This window comes from Mytilus californianus, unplaced genomic scaffold (genome assembly GCF_021869535.1).
Source record: "Mytilus californianus isolate M0D057914Y unplaced genomic scaffold, xbMytCali1.0.p SCAF_9, whole genome shotgun sequence".
NCBI classification, from domain to species: Eukaryota; Metazoa; Mollusca; class Bivalvia; order Mytilida; family Mytilidae; genus Mytilus; species Mytilus californianus.
In genome coordinates, this window is record NW_026262745.1 from 9,619,126 (window position 1) to 9,640,531 (window position 21,406).

The window sequence follows — 21,406 nt, forward strand, 5'->3', positions numbered from 1 at the left end:
TTACCGATAAGACCTATTATATGTAGTCAACATTTAGGTTTGACGTGGCATGTGGTTAAAATAACCACAGAATAAAGTAAGGTGACCAGAAGATGAAGAATTTTGAATACTATAATATACAGTTCAGTGTAGTTATTTATCAGACATTACCCAAAACTTCCCAAACTTCAAAACATGTCAATCAGTTAAATTAAGTATGATTTTTTTTTCACATGATTAGAAAAGGCTCATTACAACAGTTTTATTTAAGAAATGGAGCAATAGTACAAATGTTGGCATAAATGATAATATACATTTTGAAAACTAACGTGAAAACGTATAATTGGCAAAAAAAGAGAGTTTTTATCCAAAAGGATGAATGGATATTTCCCATAGATACAAGATGATGTATTGGATTTAAAACCAACTGAAAAACACTGTCTTGCTCGGAAGTAGTATGTCAAACTTTCTGAATGACAGAGACCTTGTCAATTATTAAAGTATCTGTGATTATATGTATATAAAAAAGATATTCCTAACATTTACTTACTCTTTTAAAGTAACACTCTAGAGCTGATTTTTCATCATACATGGTACATTAAAAGAGATCCCACCTAACAATGGACCAGTCATTGTATAATTGTAGATAAACAAGAGAAGTAAACACTTACATACGTAGTAGTGTGTTAAATTACGACAGGACAGAATTGATTTCTCATTTTTTTCGGAATTGTTGATCATTTATTATTTTATTAGTAAATCTGTTTAAAATTCTTCTTTTGTATTACTTTCTCGCGTTTTTTTTTTTGTGTTTTCACTTATTTTGAGAACGTGTCTACTAGGGCTGATGTCTCATTGTGGTGACTTATAGTTGCTAACTGTACCGTCATCTAGTCTATGGTGGAGATTTGTCTCATTGGTAATGATACCACACCTCTTTATTTTTACATGTGTATCCCACATCTCCTTATTTTAACATATGTATCCCACATCTCCTTATTTTTACATATGTATCCCACATCTCCTTCTGTTCATATGCTAGTACATCTTTTAAGTCTGTTCTACAATTGTTGATATAATATTAAGATTTTATCTAAAAAAAGGGACAAATAACAACTAATAAACCTTCTCAATTGATGATAGGGTGCACATTATACTTTTTTTTTACATCGGATGACCGTGAGGGCATTCCGGTGTATTGCTGTCGCCTAGATTTCCATTACGTAACTTTCGTGTTGGGATTGTAACCGATCTATAAACATGATAAATACGCGGACATTATCGAGTGCAAAATAACATTCCTTATCGCTTGTTATAAATTCATTTTTTCAATGGATACTCCTAAAAATATTTTTTTTAGAACATAAGTTAATAATATGAAAATGTTTTGTCGTAAGAAATATATAACGAAAAAAATATATAAGTAAAAAATCTTTAATATCTATGCACACGTACAGAAAATGTGTGTTAACGCATGCGGAAGAATATCTCAAGAATGTTTGCAATCTCCCATGCAGAGTTATCGGTTCTCACTCTCTCTCAATGCCCGATACCTCTGCATGGGAGATTGAAAGTTTGGCGGGAAAATATGAATGCCTACTCAAATCCAATCTATTAGAAAAATCGAATTATTACAGAAGAGTGTCCACCATGCACTTGCACTGCACTATTATTAATATAGTAGAACAGAATGATATACAATTGGATGAAAATTATATATACATGTAACTGTAATATACAAATATTAATATAATATATAACAACAAACCAGTCTGAGAGTATACTGATTTGTATTACTTCAATATCATATTTATTACTGTGAGGTTGAATTGCATGTCATTTATTTATCATCCACGCACGAACTTGTCTAAGAAAAAAAAATATATCTGTACATTAACCTCACTTTCAAGTATAGAGATGTGATTTTTTTTCTGAGACAAGTGCTTTTGACCATCCACAAGAACTTGCAGTCATCCGATATTCAGTACTTCAGTACTTTGATTATCTTCTGTCTTAACTTGTTTTTAAAGTGGCGTGTGAAAATATTTTATATCAAAAATAGATATTCAACAGAATTTAAACATTTAATCCGTCTACACGCCCTTCAATCTTTACTTTAAAATCTATTAAAATTAATCAAAATGAAATTCGAAACTTATATATAAAGATATTAAATGAACATGTGATATAAAAACTATGACTTTATACTAAAGCAACTTGTTACAGATTTAGTATGGACAAAAGCTGACACTGAGATTAGTATCTGATTAATTGATAAATAATAGGTCTAAGTATAAAAAAAACATATTTCTCTATTTGTGGCATTATTTTTGGCGCCAAAATAAACCACAAGGGCTAATCGTTTTCCTTTTTTGCAAAAGGAAATACATAAACTGACCTCAAGTTACCTTTATATTTGGTAATATCCATAGTACTTTGTAAACATTAATTTAAAAGTTAGTCCAGGGGGTGGAATGAGTTGAAAGTGATATCCCAAATATTTGACCAACATAATATGTTATTTATTTGCTTTACCTAAACTGGTCATAAATGACACGGGTTCTTATAGTATTTTATTATGTACAAAAACTTATATTGAACAAATTGGTCTGGTATTATTTACTGGCACTTTAAGTACAAAATCATCAGTCTTTTTGTTCCAGACTAATTACATATATGTGGTTTTACAGTATATCAACTACATGACTTAGTAAACTAATAAAATCACATAAATAACCATATGAAATATTTTCAGTCTTTCAGTTTTTGCATGAAGATGTAGCTTCAAAAAAATAGATTTGCTTTTGCATTTGACATTTTTCGCCAGTAGTTTTTTTTATTTAATTTTCTTTTTTGAAATTCAGCTAAGTGCAACCACTATATACTGGAACGGCGGTTAACATATTCATATGTGTGCTATAGCCATGCAGTTAATGATTTGTTTCATCTAGCATTTTGTTAGCTTTTATCATGTTTGTAAGTATGACTTATTAAAACTTTTTAATACGGAAATGTTGGACACAAAGGTGAAAATCAATATTTGATGGTAGAGTGCACATGCAGATTTTATTAACACATCTTGTGAAATTTTTCCATTATGAACTATTTTGCATTGTCTTTGCTTTTAAAGTTTGAAAAACATTCTACATTAAAAAAAATATTAAGTGTAAATAATTTTGTGACTGAAATCTACAGATTTTGTAGTTAACATATGCCTATCACTCGTTATGTCGTTTATAAAGGTGCTATATTCTAGTGATGTATATACGACGAAACACCAATCGACAGTAAATTTGAATATCTTTCAGTTATTTTTATCGTTACATTATAAATGCCGACCTAAGATTGTAGCATTAGTCACCGTTCAATGGAAATGCTTTCTGCTTTATTGCGTACTATATATTATATATGTATCAAATATCTGAGTAAACATAAGGTCAACCGTATTTTCTATTTGAAATCTGTTATGATATTGTTTGATGTTATTAATAGTGCAACAAAAAGGAGGACACAAAAGTTACCGGGTAGATAGGTTAGCTTTCTGCTGTATTTATTGGTGTTTTGTATATTGCAATGATAAAGAGAAAACACCAGTTACCCTCTAAGTAGCTTTCTGCTTTTTTATCGGTTTGATATAAAGTGAAATATTAGTAATAAAGAAAAAAAAAACAGTTAATAGCTAGGTAGTTAAATGGTGTTTTATAGATCAACCATAATGAATTAGCACTAATCATCGTTCAATTGATAAGCTTTCTGTTATCAATTTAATATATAAGGTATTTGCTATATATACTGGTGTTAAATATAGTGCTTCCAAAACGAGGTAACGCCAGTCACCCGTTTGTTTTATTAGATACATTTATTGGAGCTATATGCGTATTGAAATGACACGTCAGCGATTTTGTCGATAAGCTAATGCGCTATATGATCGATTGACTGTTGGTTGTTTAACGGCCAGTGGCAAATATGTCATGCTTTTTCAGGATGAGAACAAATTAACAATACATACAATATACAGGTCCTGTAAACGGGGTCGACCGAGATGAAGGGCTGGAAATGTGGACAGCCATTAGAATATGAGGTTAAATTGGATCTGGACTGACACTAATGCGCTATATTCCAACACTTTAGAAGGAAACTTCACTTAATTACTTTCTCGGCTGCCACCATCCATTTGTTGATAGTGTGCATATGATTTATCACGACTATGTTTTACATGTAGCTTTGTTAGTCATAGGTTATAATCCTTAGACTGAAATTAATTGTTATACGTCATTTTAGGGAAATTTACGACGAAAAACCACTGGAATGAAAATAATTCGTGAGGACACATCATTTTAAATTGCAAAAATAGTACAAAACAGGTTGTTTGTATAACATGCCGCACGGGTCACTGCAAATGTCAAAAAGAACATTTTTACAAGTTCTGTGTTAGAGGAGCGACGTGTACATGTTAATACATGTTAATACATTTATATGGTTATCAAGTAATTTATCCAATATAATATAAAACTAACCAAATTCTTTGCTTAGAGTTAACAGGATAACCTTTGCTAATTTAGGAAATGAAGCCGAAAATAGAAATCCACAAACCAGTAAAAGGTATAGGTTGAATCGACTCGTGATAATAATTTACTTATTAACTGTTTACAAAACTTTAAATTGTACGAAAATACTAAAGATTTTCTACCCTAAGAGTATCAACATATACTATTGAAAAATGGTAAAAATAGAGAGCAATCAGACATTCCTATTGAAAAACGTTTTGAATTTTTTAAAGCTTTAAACGAGGAACCATATGACAAGCAAGACTGTAACATATATATTGACCCGAACGATATTAATCGTCTGAACTAAAGTATAAATAGGAACATTTCAAAAGACGAAATTAAAAAAAGTATTAAAAAATCAAAAAACAATAAATCCCCAGTGGAGGATTTAATTGTAAATGAGTATATTAAGTCAACAGAAAATATATTCATAGACATTTACGAGCAACTATTTAATATTATGATAATTTATCTATGATTTTTAAATTTTTTAAAATTTTATAAAACAAGAAGAAAAAAAATGTTTTGCGCATTTATTGATTTTGAAAAAGTTTCGACAAAGTTTGGCGGGATGGACTATGGTATTATAAGTTGCTAGTGAATAATATGAATGGTAACATGTATAATATAATTGTAAATATGTATAATGGTACAAAGTTCTGTATTTCTTATAATTATGATTGTAAGTCAGAATTTTTTCCTTGTAGTAACGGTGTACGTCAAGGGAAAAATGTGTCCCCTTTTCTTTTTGCCTTATTTATGAACGACCTTGAGTCATATTGACCAATTTCAAGATTATTGTTCTAAATGGAAACTGAAAAATTAATGCTGATAAAAGTGAAATCATGTTTTTTTCAAGAGAAACACTTCCAAGGAACCTTAGATTTAACTTGAACGGAATAGAACTAGAAATAATGAATAGTTTTAATTATGTAGGGATAGAATTGGCCAGGAGTGGGAACATTAAGAGAGCGAAACAGTCCATAGCCAACAAAGCTACTAAGCCTTTCTATGAGGTTCTGAAATTAGGCAGAAATCACGGCGTTGCAATCAAACCACAGCTCGAATTATTTGATAAAATGATAAAACCTATTTTACTGTATGGGTGCGAAGTATGGGGTTTCAGCAATAAGGAAATAATCGAAAAAAAGTCCACTTAAAACTATGTAAATTGCTGCTACATTTGAAATCTTCTACACCATCGTATATGATATATGGTGAACTTGGAAGATATCTTCTAGAAATTGACATAAAAAAATAGAATGATATCATGCTGGGCTAAACGTCTTTCCGGAAAAGAGTCAAAATTGTCAAAAATTGTTTATAACTTATGTTTTCAATTGTTTTCAATTGTCATATGTGAACGGAGGTCGGAGAACGAAGTTATGGTTATATCGCATAAAAATGTTCTAAATGAATGTGGCTTATCATATATTTGGAACACACAAATTATTATGAATTTGAATTGGCTGCGTCTGACAGTTAGTAGAAACCTTATAGATCGATTTAAACAGAATTGGCACTTATGTTAGAAGAATCACCCAGAGTTGTGAGTATTTAAAGAAAATTTTTGTTTGGAAGTTTATTTAGATATTTTAGATAACAAAAATGTTGTAGAATTTTGCAGATTTAAAACAACAAATCATAAATTACCTATTGAAGCTGATAGATGGTTTAACACCAACAGACAAAACAGTAACTGTAATCTGTGTAGAAAAAATAAAATCGGGGACGAATTTCACTTTATTTTGGAATGTCCATTTTTTGAACAGGAGAGAAAAATTAACATACAAAAATAGTTACACCAGACCAAACATCTTAAAAAATAAATTAGTAGTGTCATAAAAAAAGAAAGCAAAGCTTATAGATCAATTTAAACAGAATTGGCACTTATGTTAGAAGGATCACCCAGAGTTGTGAGTATTTAAAGAAAATTTTTGTTTGGAAGTTTATTTAGATATTTCAGATAACAAAAATGTTGTAGAATTTTGCAGATTTAAAACAACAAATCATAAATTACCCATTGAAGCTGATAGATGGTTAAACACCAACAGACAAAACAGAAACTGTAATCTGTGTAGAAAAAATGAAATCGGGGACAAATTTCACTTTATTTTGGAATGTCCATTTTTTGAACAGGAGAGAAAAGTTAACATACAAAAATAGTTACACCAGACCAAATATCTTAAAAAATAAATTATTAGTGTCATAAAAAAAGAAAGCAAAGCTTATCAAACTCTGCAAATTCATCAAAATCATAAATAAATCTGTGTGTACTCCAGGCTTAATCTAGTGTGAAGCCACCCCTATTATTGTTGATAAAATGTCTTGTACAAATTGTATTTTATTAGATATTGTATTGTACATATGTATTTCTCTATACATGGTCAAAATGATGGTTTATTGAGAATAAAGATATATATAGATAAATTACTTTAGCTGTATTTAACAAATTGACTGGTTTGATTCGAGCATCACTGATGAGTCTTCTGTAGTATAAATGCGCGGTCTGACGTACACAATTATAAGCCTGGTATTTTTTATGAGTTTTTTGTTATATTTCAGATGACAAGCCTCGTTGTGGTTGATTTGGTCATTCAGGGCATTCTGTGTTGATGGTATATCTTTTGTAGTCTTTAGACTCGGACCGCATAAGGGCTGGAAATATCATATAGACGAGGGACTTTTGTGAAGGACTATTGTATGAATAGAATATTTTATTTTCCAAATTACAGGGCCCATAAAGAGCATATAAATCAAGTACAATGATTGAAGTAATTCACATCTGAACTTCTTTTTGAGTATTTTGTGTCATGTTTTACTGTCACAATTTGGTAAACCATACTCCTTTCTTTTTGTTATTTTCTTGAACCTAAATTCAGACACATTTTCCACTGTGATATTACCCAAAACAAACAAACCACAGCAAGACAAAAGACAAATCGACCCATTAGAGAGATGATGGTGAACCTATAACTAAATTGATGTTTAAATATTATGTGATAATACCACTTTTATAGTAAGTTTTCATCAACTGGCTCTCCGATCTATAGACATTGATAAAGCATCTAAACCAATTAGTAGTAGTAGATTGATTGATTGGTGATTGCTTTACGCCGCATCAGCACAAAAAGGCTATATCGCGGCGATCGTAGTAGTAGTAGAACTCTGCACTGTAAAAATCTTATTTCAAAGGGCAGGTGCAATTTTTTTTTAAATTGGCATTTATTGTCTAAACGAGATGCACTACACAAGAACTATGTTCTCCGACCAAGAACAGTAACATTCGACTGAAAATAGATAGTGAAAATATACCGTTTACAATATGTATTACTTAAAACATGAAAGACCAAACACAAAGAAAGCTTTCTTTATACATATTTCCTTTTCATTTCCGTTATTAACACATATTTCTACGCAGTTGCATTTACGTTTTAACTTCAGCATGCGACGTTATATCTCAATTAAAAAATGTTTACATAGCAAAGTCGAGTGTTTGCGTTTCTCCTCCTACTATTTTGTAAGATAAACAAACTAATTTAGGGAAGGAGGTAAAAAAAAGTCTTTTAACGGTTTATATACTCCTCGCGGTACTGACCGAATTCTTGATTACTTTTAATATTTTGCTTCATAGCCATTTCACTATTTCAAGAGGTCCAAAGTACTTCTGTTATTGGTTTAGATCCTGTTAGTACAGACCGATTGAAATAATTATTGTGGGACATTAATAACCACTGACTATTCAAACTCGTTGACAACTGCTTACAACGAAGAAAAAAATATAGTGTTTTGTGAGTAGAATTCGCTAAGGTCTTGGATGCTAGCAAGTTTACATTTGTTTTCAACGGAAAAAAATGTATAGAAAAAAAAACAAACCTGAAAACTTCAAAGATAACCCAACACCTGCCATGTGATTTACTTACACCGAACCAATTGCATCTAAAATTTTCAACCACAAACGGATGTCAGAGCCCTTTTACCCTCATGGATGTAAAATACAAACATGGGATTCAATCCTTTCAAAAAGCCCAAAGTTAAGGATGATTAATCCTCTCTTCACGACAAATCTGTTGTTGGATCAGCAGACAAAACCACATACAATACTGTTTTTGGTGCAAAAAGTCATTATTTAGAATGTCTAACTAAAGACATTGGAATTCACAGCAAATCTTGATATCCAACAAATACCTCTATAAAAAAAATTATACATCATTCACGAAAGAGGAGATTTTAGGAAATCACAAATCCGTCTTTATCTCCTTTAATTTGGTATTAACATAAACATGACTTTGAAAATCACCCGTCTTTATACTGGATAACTAAACTTCACAAACATCATTATAAAGAAAGATATATATAGCTGGGTCGTCTAGACGTTCGATCAAACATCTTTATAACGCTTACCACCATTCTTTTGACAGTAAAAGATGACCTTCAAAATATTGTGATGATGTATATTCAGTGGTATATAACCAGTGGTGTAAATAAGATGGGAATTCGTAAAATTCTGAAGATTTACTCTTAAATCTAAGATCAACTACATTAAACTGTATTTTTCTACAAAATTGGAATCGTAGACACAAATTCCTTTATTAGGTCCTGAAAAATGTTATTTTGTGGAGAACTACACTGATACCATCTACAAGTACACAGATGATGATACCATCAAATGTTGGATTTTTTTATCGAAATATATTTGTTGAAATTTAGTGGGCTAATAATTCAACAAATAGTTGGTATTCCAATGGGTACTTATTGTTCAACCCTTTTAGTCGTTTATGTTTTGTACTTGAAGCAGAATTCATACAAAACCTTCCCAAAGACGAAAAGAAAAAAATCTTTCAAAGTTCTTTACTTTCACTTTGAGATACATTGAATATGTCTTGTCGCTCAATAACCCCAACTTCGGTGAGTGATTGCATCTCAATTATTCCAGTGAATTGAATTGCGATTAATATCAGCGGTACTAGAAGGTTTGTTTCATATCAAGATTTTTTTCTACTAGATATTGAAACATGTTTCTTCCTTTAAGCCCGAATCTATGAAAAACGTGATGAGTTTAGCTTTCAAATGGTCAAACTATATATTATTGTTATATACATATGCACATTCATGTCTCTACAATCTGTCGATATCTACATCTTGGCATTGCACAAGGTCATGTCTTTCTCTGACTGTTTATGGCGTCTTTACACTAAATCCATTGGATGTTGGATGTGTACTAATTTCTTGATAGAGGGTTGCTGCTCACAAGGAAGCTATTAAACCAAAGGTTCCAAGTGTTGAAGTTGAAATCATCTCTTCGGAAATTTTACGGACGCCATCATGAGTTGGTTGACCGTTATGGAATATCTGTTTCACAGATGACGAAGGATATATTCCTATTCCAATCGTCGTAACCGCAATCCCGTCCTCCTTTTTCCCGAATGTGACATATCGAATTAGACTTATCACTAGGTTTGTACCAACATGAGCAACAAGACGGATGCCACACGTGGAGCATGATCTGCTTACCCTTCCGGAAAACCTGACACCACCCCCGGTTTTTGGTGGTGTTCGTGTTGCACAGTCTTTCGTTTTGTTTGTTGTGTTTTGAATACTGTGTTTGGTCTTTTTCGTTTTTTTCCTATGGCGTTGTCCGTCAGTTTATTTTTTACTTATGAGTTTGAATGTCCCTTTGGTATCTTTCGCCTCTCTTTTACAGAAATGCATCTGCACTTAAGTTCAAGCTCTAAATATTTAAAAACTTTTCGTGCATTAAAGTTGTTGCTATACAGATGCACAAAGGTTGAAACTTTGAAATAATTTAGCATCTTCGTTGTCTTTAGTAATATGTATAGACAGACATCTAGGTTAACGTACGTTACACAGTTACACAAAATATTTTGACTAGATAAATATTATTTACTTTATAAATCAAACATGAAGAAAAATATTAATACTTTATCATTTAAAAAGAAGTATATGCAAATGCCAATATGACATTATATTTGCTAATAAAACTAATATTGATCGAAAATCAAATATAAGTTCTTTGTTTCTTTAAATGACCTCTCTAAATAATTTTCAATATTGACTCTCTTTGACAAAATGACATTTAGGGGATGAAAAATAGATATAAAATCAATGTATTTGACCACAAAAGCTAAAAGGAGAATTTTAAACATTCGTTTTTAAGTGTGTTTGTCTTTAAACTGGCATGTCCTCATGTTTGAAGTAAACTTAGAGAATAAGCCAAGTATTAAGAAAAAAGCAAATGTCATGACTCTAATCAAACTCTTTAAAACAAATTCAAATAATCTTATTGAGCCGCTGAAAGTACATATCTGTTAAACTTATTAATAAGATTATTCAAACTGAATATGACACCAACATACAGTATGTTTCTCCTGTTTGATACGCAAAGGGTTCCATACAACCGTATATACATCCTTTAAACACTGTAAATCACATGGAAGTGTTAACCAGGAATAATTACCACGGTTTTTAATAAAAACAATTTTAATTGTTAGAAATAAAACAAAGACACAAACAAATAAAACCCAAAAGACACAAATGTTGCCTAATGTTTTCGATATTTGAGGACTTTGGGATTAAATTTGAGATTTTTTTCTATTGTTTCTATTAAATTTATTCACAACTCTTATAGCCTCTGAACGATTTAGAGCTTTGAATGTTGACATATATCTTATGCTGGAGACTGTGTGTTTCCCTCTAGGTGTCTTTTTGGTTATTGTAATACCAACAACACCTTTTATTCAAACTACAAAAAAAAAAAAGAAAAAAAAAGAGAAAGGCTAGAATGAAAATGCCATCATTGGTATAATATTTTCTTGTATCATAAATGGCGTTTTGTACATCATTATTTTTCTATTTTTTGTGCTTTTTTGGGGGGTATTGTTATTATCTAAATCCTTTCATAAGTATTTGATGTTTACAAAGAAAAATTCGACAAAGTACTTCCAAACTATACACTCGTGCATGAGGTGCTTATTTTTCCTGTAGTATACGTAGCTGCATCTTGATGATTATTTGGGCTGAGAACTTGAGACTAGAAGCTAGTACCACCAATTGGCTTCGCTTCATTATATTGACTACCAGTAATTTTAAAAAGGACATTGTGCTATTATGTTGTAAAAATGCAGTCAACTCCATTTGAAAAAAATAAATGAGCAGGGGTTAGTTTCTCATACATAGACCAAGGTTAATAATGGCGTTGTTTAAAAAAAATGAAATACTATGGATATTGATGACAAAGAACGACGAACAATGGACGTCAAACGTTGGACGTCTAAAGATGGCAATAGCAATAACAAAAAAAAAGTACTTAGTCAACATGGGATTGTATCATACTAAAATTAAACTAAGCCAAGAAACACATTAAATTTCCTCTGTTTTATTTTTTTAGACAAGCGCAAAAAATAGTTCAGTTTAATTTATAGCCAGTAAAACTACTCCAACCATCTCCAAATATCCTCTCGTGTCCTTGTCCAATTATTTCAGATACTCTAACGGCATCTCCTCTTTTCAATTGAATAGTTAAAACAATAGACCCGGTAGCATCGTGACTACTACCATAGCCACGAGCAACTTCATGATTGTTCCTTAGCAACAGTAGATGAGTGCTTCCACCAGCTGCGAGGAAAGACACTGCAAAGTAATACATTCCGTTTACAGGAGCAGTAAAAAGACCGGTGTGTGCGTAGATAATACAATTAATTATCTAATTACTACCACAATTTGATATTAATAAGTATTGTAATTTTCATTGTTATCAATAAATGTAATGTCAGTATTACAAATCTTATCTTGAATCAATCCTAATCCTATCTTATTTTTGGGAAATATTTTTACAAATTCAAATGTGACGTCACTTTGTGTGTTTTTTTTAGAATTTCAAATGTGACGTCACTTTGTGCGTTGAGGCTTTGGCTAACTCGGCTGTGTATTTTTATGTGTTGGATTAAGTTGTTTTAAGAATGTATCCGTTTTATTCTGTAGTTAGTCCCCACTTCGGTTTTATCATGTATATCTATTATATAGTCATTTTATAAAATTTACTGTTTGCAAAATTATAAATTATTCTAAATAATAAGGATGTTCTTGTCCCAGGCAGAAAACCCTGGCCGTGTTAGGTGCAACTTTTTGGAAGTTTTGGTCCTTGGTGCTCTTCAGCTTTGTACTTGTTTTGGCTTTCAAACTTTTTTCATCTGAGCGTCACAGGTTGGTCTTGTGTGGACGAGACGCACGTCTGGCGTATTGAATTTTAAGCCTAGTACCTTTTGTTAGCTATTATTCGTGTGTTTCTTTGTCCTATATGTTCTCCCATTTATTTGTATTGTAGTCCTGTCATGTGATGTTGTCGTTTTGGTGTTGTGTTTGACGTTGCCATAAAAGCGGGAGGTTTGGCATGCCACAAAACCAGGTTCAACCCACCATTTTTTTCTTAAAATGTCCTGTACCAAGTCAGGAAAATGGCCATTGTTATATTATAGTTCGTTTCTGTGAGTGTTACATTTTAATGTTGTGTTTTTGTTGAGTCGTTGTTCTCCTCTTATATTTGATGCGTTTCCCTCAGTTTTAGTTTGTAACCCGGATTTGTTTTTATCTCTATCGATTTATGAGTTTCGAACAGCGGTATACTACTGTTGCCTTTATTTGTATCCTCCGCCTTCATTTGAGTAAACTTTGTCAAATACCAGTGTTTGAAAGGGAAACAACGTGATGTCAGATTTCCGTGTTACGGAAAAGGCTATTGATCCACGTTGTGATGGCTTGATTTCAATATCTGAAAAATAGTTAAATATCACTCTAAAATTACATGTAGGTCTAAAGATCAATATTTGATTAAAATGGTGACTTTGATTCTGTCAGTCTGTCCTGTCCGTTTTTGTTTTTTGTCGTGTATTTGTTGTTTCTAGTACATTTTTTAAAACGACATGCTACTGGCATGTAAAAAGGTCAAATATGAAATCAATCATACCATTGAATTAAATGTCATAATTGCAATACTAAACAATAATGCACCATATTATTCAGCAATCGCAAGATTTGTCCCATTTTTTGAAAAAACGAAACCGATCCGTTTATTAACCTGAACAAGACAACCTGCCAGAACACCATGCAATTGGCTCTCAATGCAATGTTTTTATATTGATTTAAAATTGTTCATCAATGATACATTCATAACAAATACTTTATATATATAAACTATAAAAAAAATATTCAATGGCAGTCTCTTTATGGAGCGCCATCTATAAAGAACCATTTATGGTAAAAATAAAGCTGACATTTGGCTGCTGGGCTGTTGTTACGTTAACGTATATACACCACACAAACTGTTTTATAAACATTCTAGTCATAAGAAAAATGCAAGTCGTATTTAAGGAGTATGACTTTACGCTAACATTTTTTTTATATATATTTTAAACAAACCTTTCCCAGATATGCAAGTTTCAAGCTGTTTCCATAGTGTTTCCATAGTGTATGACAGTTTTTTCGGACACTGATTCCGCAGTGGCGGATCCAGGAGGGGGGGGGGGGGGGGGGGTCCGGAGGGTTGGAACCCCCCTTTTTTGACGATCAATGCATTTGAATGGGGACATATAGTTGGAACCCCCTTTTATCCTGGGTTGGGAACCCCCCCCCCTTTAAAAATGGCTGGATCCGCCCCTGTTCCGTATGGTAACGAACGTAAAATTAACAGTATCGTATCCACAAATGTGACATCATGTTTCATCAGAAATGTTATTTCTATGTTTGAAAAAAAACATGGTTTTATTCTATATTCTGAAATCTTTTTCCACTAAATGACAAATGCACAGCTGTCCCAAACACTGAATAAAACATGATTGTCACGGGTGTTGATAATTTCAGCATTCACTGTTTTACTGAGTTACTTTACTCCTGTAAACAATCAAAGTGCATCAACCAGTATCGAGGCACATGTCTTTACATGGATAAAGATATATAACAAGAATACAAAAATATATCATATATTAGCATGCTGCAAAAAGTTCACTCGGCAATCAACCTAAATGGTGAGAGATCATTGACTTTTATTAGAAAAAGATAGACGTTAAACAAATAATCATCGAATGATATGATTGTGTGAACATTATATATATATTGTACGTATATATATTATTCAATGGCTATTCTCGTAATTACAGTCATTATCCCCCCCCCCCCCCCCCCCCACCCAAATAAAAAAGAAGACGAGAGACAAAAGTGAGCAAAAGGACAATCATAATTCATAGGTTTCCCCAAGTTTATCAACATCATTAATCGTCTTTCAAACGTACCAAGATCTTACTACTGCATCTCAAGATCTATCCTGTTATTAATTGCAAATATAGTATGTCCTATTCGATGCAGGCTTATGCGCTGCTTGATAGGACATTCATGACATTTGCGCTTTTTCCACACGACTATTAAGCTTTTATCTTTCATGTCTTCCTTCCTTTTTATCCGGTCTTAAGACCAGCAGATTTAGAACTGGTGGAATTAAGGTCGCATTCTTAAACGTTAATGAAGAAAATATGTTAAAAATCAAATTCTTAAAAGTTTAAAAAAAAATATAGAACACCTAGTCATCATAGGTCTGCTTTGGCTTACCCGTAGTCCAAAAAAAAACAAAAAAAAACAAAAAAAACAAAATGTGACTCGGTAAGCTGTCCAAATAGGAATTAATCCTACATCTGAAATAAGTATTCCAACTTCTGACTTTTAATTCTAGACTGAGGTGCAGGCTAATCAATATATCCAATTTTGATGAAATATAGTTCACGGATAGCTGTTTAAGAATTCTCTTCATTAACTTATCAAATAGATTATTCAAACTGAAAACACCTACATGAAGTGTTTTTCTTCTGTGATACGAGAAGGGTTCTATACAACCATATACACATCCTTTAAACACTGTAAATCACGTGCAAGTATTAACCGAGATTTATTACCACGGTTTTAATAAAAACAATTTTAATAGTTAAAAAAAAAGACAAAAAGACAGAAAATAATAACCAATTGTCATGTCTGAACATTTTCGTTATTTGGGAACTTTGGAATTTTAACTGAAATTGTTTTTATTGTATCGTTAAATAAATAAATAAATTCACAACCCTTATAGGCTAAGAACGATTTAGAGCTTGATATATTGTATTCACACAGATCTATGGGTGTGTATTGTCTTCTAGATTTGTTAATATTTTCAGTTAAAAAAAAAGTTAAACACACACACACACACACACACACACACAAAACCACATCTAAACAAGACAAAACAGATAATTCTTAGATTAGAAATGCGATAATTGGATTAGTATTTTCTTATTTCTAAAATGACCTTTTTGTACATCCTTATGTATTCAATTGTTTGCGGTATAGTCATTTGGGATAAAGTTATTATATTAATGTTGTGATAAGTATTTGGTATCAACAAGGTACAACTCGCCTAAATATTTCCAAAAAAAAAATGTATATGACAAGTATGTGTGGTTATATTCAAGTAGTATAACTAGTTGTGTTTAGACGTTATAATAAGGTAAAAAAAGAGTTTCAAACTTAAAGTTAGTATCTCCATTCACAGAAAAATTGAGCAGGGGTTTCCCATGCTAAGCCCAAGGATAATAGTCGCAAAGCTTGAAAAAAAAATACTATTGGTATGAATAAAGAAGGACGACGAACAACGATGGACTCCTAATTACAATAGACAATGACAAAATGAAAAGATAAAAAGGTATTGAAGAAATTTGTCAACAAGTAGTCAAAGTTAGCATGGAATTACTAGTATCAGAATTTACGTCCATCACTTAAATTTTGAATTACTACAAATTATTCATATTTTAATGACAAAACAGTACGTAGTCAACTTGGGATCGTATTATACTAAAATTAAAAGAAAGACATTCAACTTCATTTGTTTAATCTAAAAAAAATTCAGTTAAATTTAAACCCAGTAAAACTACTCCAACCATCTCCACGAGTTCTATCACGGCCTCTTCCAGTCATCTCAGCTATTCTTACGATATCTCCCCTTTTCAATAGAACAGTCGAAACAATAGACCCGGTTTCATCGTGGCTATTTCCATAGCCACGAGAGACTTCATGATTGTTCTTTAACAACATTAAGTGAGTGGTTCCTCTTACTGCAAGGAAAGAAACCGCAAAGTAATACATTCCATTTACAGGAGCAGTAAAAAGACCGGTGTGTGCATTGTATCCTCCGCCTTCATTTAAGTAAACTTTGTCAAATACCAGTGTTTGCAAGGAAGACAATGTAATGTCTGTCGTCCGTGTTGCCGAAAAGGCTATTGATCTACTTTGTGTTGACTTCACTTCTATACCTGAAAAAATTTAAATGTCACTGTTAATTGCATGTAAGTCAATAGATGCATGTCAATATTCAATATTGTATTTGTCTTTGTGTTTGTATGTTTTTGTCAGCATGTATGCGTGTGTGTATGGTACATTGTACATTTCTCAAACGGTATGGTCCTCGCATGTATACAGGTGTTATTTAATTTAGATAATATGAAACAATATGTGTTTACATTGAAATAATGTTCTATTTTCAATACTAAGCAAAAAAAAAAAAAGCATTATATTCAACAATAGAAATAATTGTCCCGCTTGCCTAAAAAAATAAACTATTATTAACTTCAATTAAGATGCATGTATTGTCTGATTTTACTGTTGTCTCGTTAACGTATCTACCCCGAACCTCGTTTTACTCATATTTTAGACATTAAATATGTAAAAAGAAGACAACTATATGTTGTGTTTAAGGAATATCACTTTACGCTTAACAAATTTTCTAAAAAAAAAATTTTAAACACACCTTTCCCAGATATGCAACTTTCAAGCTGTTTCCATAGTGAATGACAGTTTTTTCTGACAGTGAACCCGTATGGTAACGAACATAAAATGAACAGTATCCACAATCGCGACATCTTATTTTCGATAGAAAGGCTTGTTTCTATTTAAAAAAACATTAACAAACAGAACACATGAAAATTATAAGGTGTTGTTTTCATTTTTTTAAACATGGTTTTATTCTATTGGCTAAAATTTAATACAAGGAAATCTAATCTCTGATAAATGATACATGCACAGCTGGCAAAAAAAAAAATGCTGAACAAGCATAGTTATCATGGGTGTTGGTTATTTAAGCATTCATTGTTTTACTGAGTTTGAAACTTTATACTTTAAAAAATTACAGCAAAGCAAATCAGCCAATACCGAACCATATGTTTCTCACCAATTTCTGAATGGGTCAAGAAATATTACAAGAATACTGATACATATCATAGATTTGTATTTTGCTTCCAGCATGCTGCAAAAGATCCAATCAGCAGTTAACTTAAATGTTGAGAAAACATTGACTCGTAGTACAAAAAATGGAGAATGTGTCCATGGGACACATATGATGCCCCCGCTTCCATATAACGTTATAAAGAGGTATAACGCGAGATCGGTAAGTGACACCACCCAAATTCGAACTTGATCTGAGTTTTGTGGTAATAAACATTGTGCATAAGTATCATAACATTTGGTAGAGTCAACTAAAGTTAGAAAACGGAAACCAGTTTTGGGACGTACGAAAAAGGTAACACTTAATGTCCCTCCGATGACGGCGGAGGGCATAATAATCCTCGAATGGTATGATCTTGTGAACGTTATACATACGTATTATCCAGTGACTATTCTCGCAATTACAGTCATTTTTAGCCCCCTCCCCCTCCAAAAAAAAAATGGAAAAAAGACCGAAGTCACCAAAAAGACAATTATATCTTTTAAGTCGAAGAAAACCTGACAAAACTATGGCAACTTGAAATATTGAAGCGTATGTTACTATGTGTTCAAACGCAATTTTATATGAATTGCCTTTTAAGAATGTGATTAATTGCTTCTCAAAAATCTCCGGTTAGAAATTATTTCCCAGAGTTTTTCAACAATATTTATTGCATTTCAAGCGTACCAAGATCTTACTCCTGCCTCTTAACACATATACTGTTATTAACATCAAATAGAGTCGGTCATGTACGGCGCAGGCTGATGCGCTGTTTGATAGCACATCCATACCTTTTGTAATTGACATTTGTGGATGGAATTTTATGACATTTATGCTTTTTCCACAAGACATTTGAGCTTTTGTGTGTCATGTCTTCCTTCCTTTTTATCCGAGCTTTAGACCAGCAGATGTAGAACTGGCAGAATTAAGACGCATTCATAAAAGTTTAAAGGTCAATTAATATCATAATAATTAGAGAAAATTAGAAGAAAAAAAAATAGTCATACCCATAACTAAATGTTTTCCAAGTCTGTAACATCATTATTTGCCGTTCGATATGGCAGAAGATTTTTTTATGACGAAACATTCAAGTAATATATTGTGTTTTAAAGTCGTTTCCATTCAAAGTCCAGGTTGGTATAATTGGGTTTTGATGATTGCCTTTGCAATGTTTTTGTTTTCATTTTACGGCCTTCTTTGGGTTTAGATATTAAGGGTGACCGGGGTCTAGAGTTTTCTCCCTTCTGGTAGTAAAACCAATGCTTTAGAGGGGTGTCCGTTTAGCTGTGTGTGTGGTATATATACATAGACAGAAAATGGACGTTAAATTCGATGCCTCGTGTAGGGATAGTGTCACAGGAGTCCGCAGGTGGCCTGTTTCAGGACGAGAACTTTTTAAACTGCCGCATTAATTGTTAATCTGTTCTTGACCAGAATTAACACTGTGTATAAACTACCCCGGCAAGAAATTTTTGGATTCAATAGTATCTAACGTCCGGTACGGTGACGGACCATCAACAGACAGAGAACGGTAGGCTTTCAGTTTATTTATTTGTTATTTTTATGATATTGAAGAATATACATACACATATAACTGTTTACGATTGTGAGATGTTTTCTACAACCGTTCTCGATTAATTGAGAAATAAGTCAAAAAGCACATCAAAATGAGGAATTGAGTGAAATGAGTGAACCTTGCCTCGAATTTGTTAAATTGCTCTTTAAATTGTGCACATTGTACGAAAAGAAAGGTACGGAAAGAACGATATTATCATGGAGATTGCAAGACTAGTCACTTTGAGCACCTCATTATTTGTATTTCTGTGCATGGAACGAAAGAAATGGGTCATGTCAAAATGGAAGAACACGGTTTTGTAAATGTTGTTTACCACATAAGGGCCCGGTTTTATCTTTGTTTAGGTGTCAGACCACCAATTCACCAACAACAATTTAGAACGTATGTAAAAGTAACCCTTCCCTGACAAAAAATAGTGCTTTTGATGTCATTGTTTACTAACCAACAAATTTGCAGAAATGAAACTTTTGTTGAAAGAGAAATATATGTAGACCATTTTGAGTCAAAATTTACTTGTCCATGAGTTTACATTAAAAGTTGAGGATTAATGCGCTCCATAGTATACTTATTTAAAAGACCAAGGGTTATTTGTAGCAGTTCTTGTCTTCTGAGCGTTAGTATTTCGCTACAAGACTTTAAACATTGGTTGAAAATTGGCATGTAGAAAGGTTGAAAATTGGCACGCAGAAAGGTGAAACATGTACAATTCAGGTTATACCTGGTTTCTATGAAGTTAAACTTAAGGTAAAATATTTAGAAAGCTGTGAAAATTGCAAAATTTGGTTGGATAGGGATTTTGAATCGGTGGTCTGACACCTATAGGACCCAGTTTTGTTTTGTTTTGAAGCCACAAATTTATGCAAAGCAATTAACACGGATCTGAACATTGTCCGTCCACAAAAATTAAATATATGAGCCATAAAGATGTTATTGTAAAACAAACCTGGCGTGTTAAAATTTTAAACGGGAACTTAGGGAGTACACATTTTTCGAATGCTATACGTTTACCTTATTGCACTTATCTTCGAACTAAGTATAAATGGAATATGAATACTTTATAGCGTGCACTTACCTTAATTTTTTTATAACATTATGATGTTTGTTTGTTTTCTATAATAATGTAATGATGTAAAAATAAGAAGATGTGGTATGATTGTGTTTATCAAAAGAGTAAAGCTAGTATGCTTTACTATACTATACGCTATGTTTACAATATATTTACTATCATTTACTAATTCATTCATTCATTGACGGACAGTCAGAAAAAAGACTTTAGTCTATACTATTCTGCACGAATTAATCATACATGCAAACCCGCTAAATTTTCTGGTACTATATATACTGTGTTACTCGTACTAATGCGAGTTTTAACACTTGAGCACGCACATAACATAGCTGTGGGAAATTTCAAGTTAACATTTGAAATAAATGTATATTACAATTATGTATTTTCAATGTGAATACAAGTTGGTTTGCAACTTATTAACGTCACTATATCTTCGTCTTATTTAGAACAGTCAAGTGGCCATTTACCTCGTGAAAAATTCCAAATGAGCCAACTTTCAATCAGAAACCAAATGACGTAAAAGTGAGCAAATATAGGTCACCGCATGGCATCCAACAATGAGAAATAATGAAAAAAGCCCCGAAATGAAAAATGTAAAAAAAATTCAAACGAGAAAACTAACGACCTGATTTATGAACAAAATAAAAAACCAAAAACAAATATGATATAAAGCAGCAAAAGACAACCACTGAATTACAAGCTCCTGGATTCGGGACTGGCACAAAAAGAATGGCGCGGTTGAACGTGTTATCGTCCCCCTTAAAAAAAAAACAACAGAAATGTGGTATATCAGCACAACATAAGAACAAACGATAAAAATCAGTTGAAAAAGGCTTAACTCATTCGATTACAGCGTCTGTATAGTAAATACGCGACTGAGTTGTTTTCTCTTTTTTATTAAATTTTATGATGGTATGCGATATATTTATATTATATCAGAGGCG

The 21,406-nt window shown here is 32.2% G+C and overlaps 2 protein-coding genes across 2 annotated transcripts in view; both read right to left on the bottom strand.

The window, feature by feature from the left end:
• The window catches only part of LOC127716584 (regulatory factor X-associated protein-like), a 270,907-nt gene that overhangs the window by 182,525 nt on the left and 66,976 nt on the right, over positions 1-21,406 (bottom strand). The gene's annotated exons all lie outside the window — the stretch shown is intronic.
• Positions 16,436-17,525, bottom strand: LOC127716583 (heavy metal-binding protein HIP-like). Its single transcript, XM_052222819.1, has 2 exons — positions 17,368-17,525; positions 16,436-16,873 (listed from the first exon to the last, which is right to left on the bottom strand). The coding sequence occupies exons 1-2, from the start codon at positions 17,477-17,479 to the stop codon at positions 16,467-16,469; spliced, it is 519 nt and encodes a 172-aa protein (XP_052078779.1). The 5' UTR covers positions 17,480-17,525; the 3' UTR covers positions 16,436-16,466.

Excerpts from the sequence above, each read along its gene's own strand:
- LOC127716583 (XM_052222819.1), bottom strand. The coding sequence starts at position 17,479 with ATGTCGCGATTGTGGATACTGTTCATTTTATGTTCGTTACCATACGGG. Across the intron at positions 16,874-17,367 it reads AAGTTGCATATCTGGGAAAG|GTATAGAAGTGAAGTCAACA; the intron begins GTGTGTTTAAAA and ends AAATTTTTTCAG.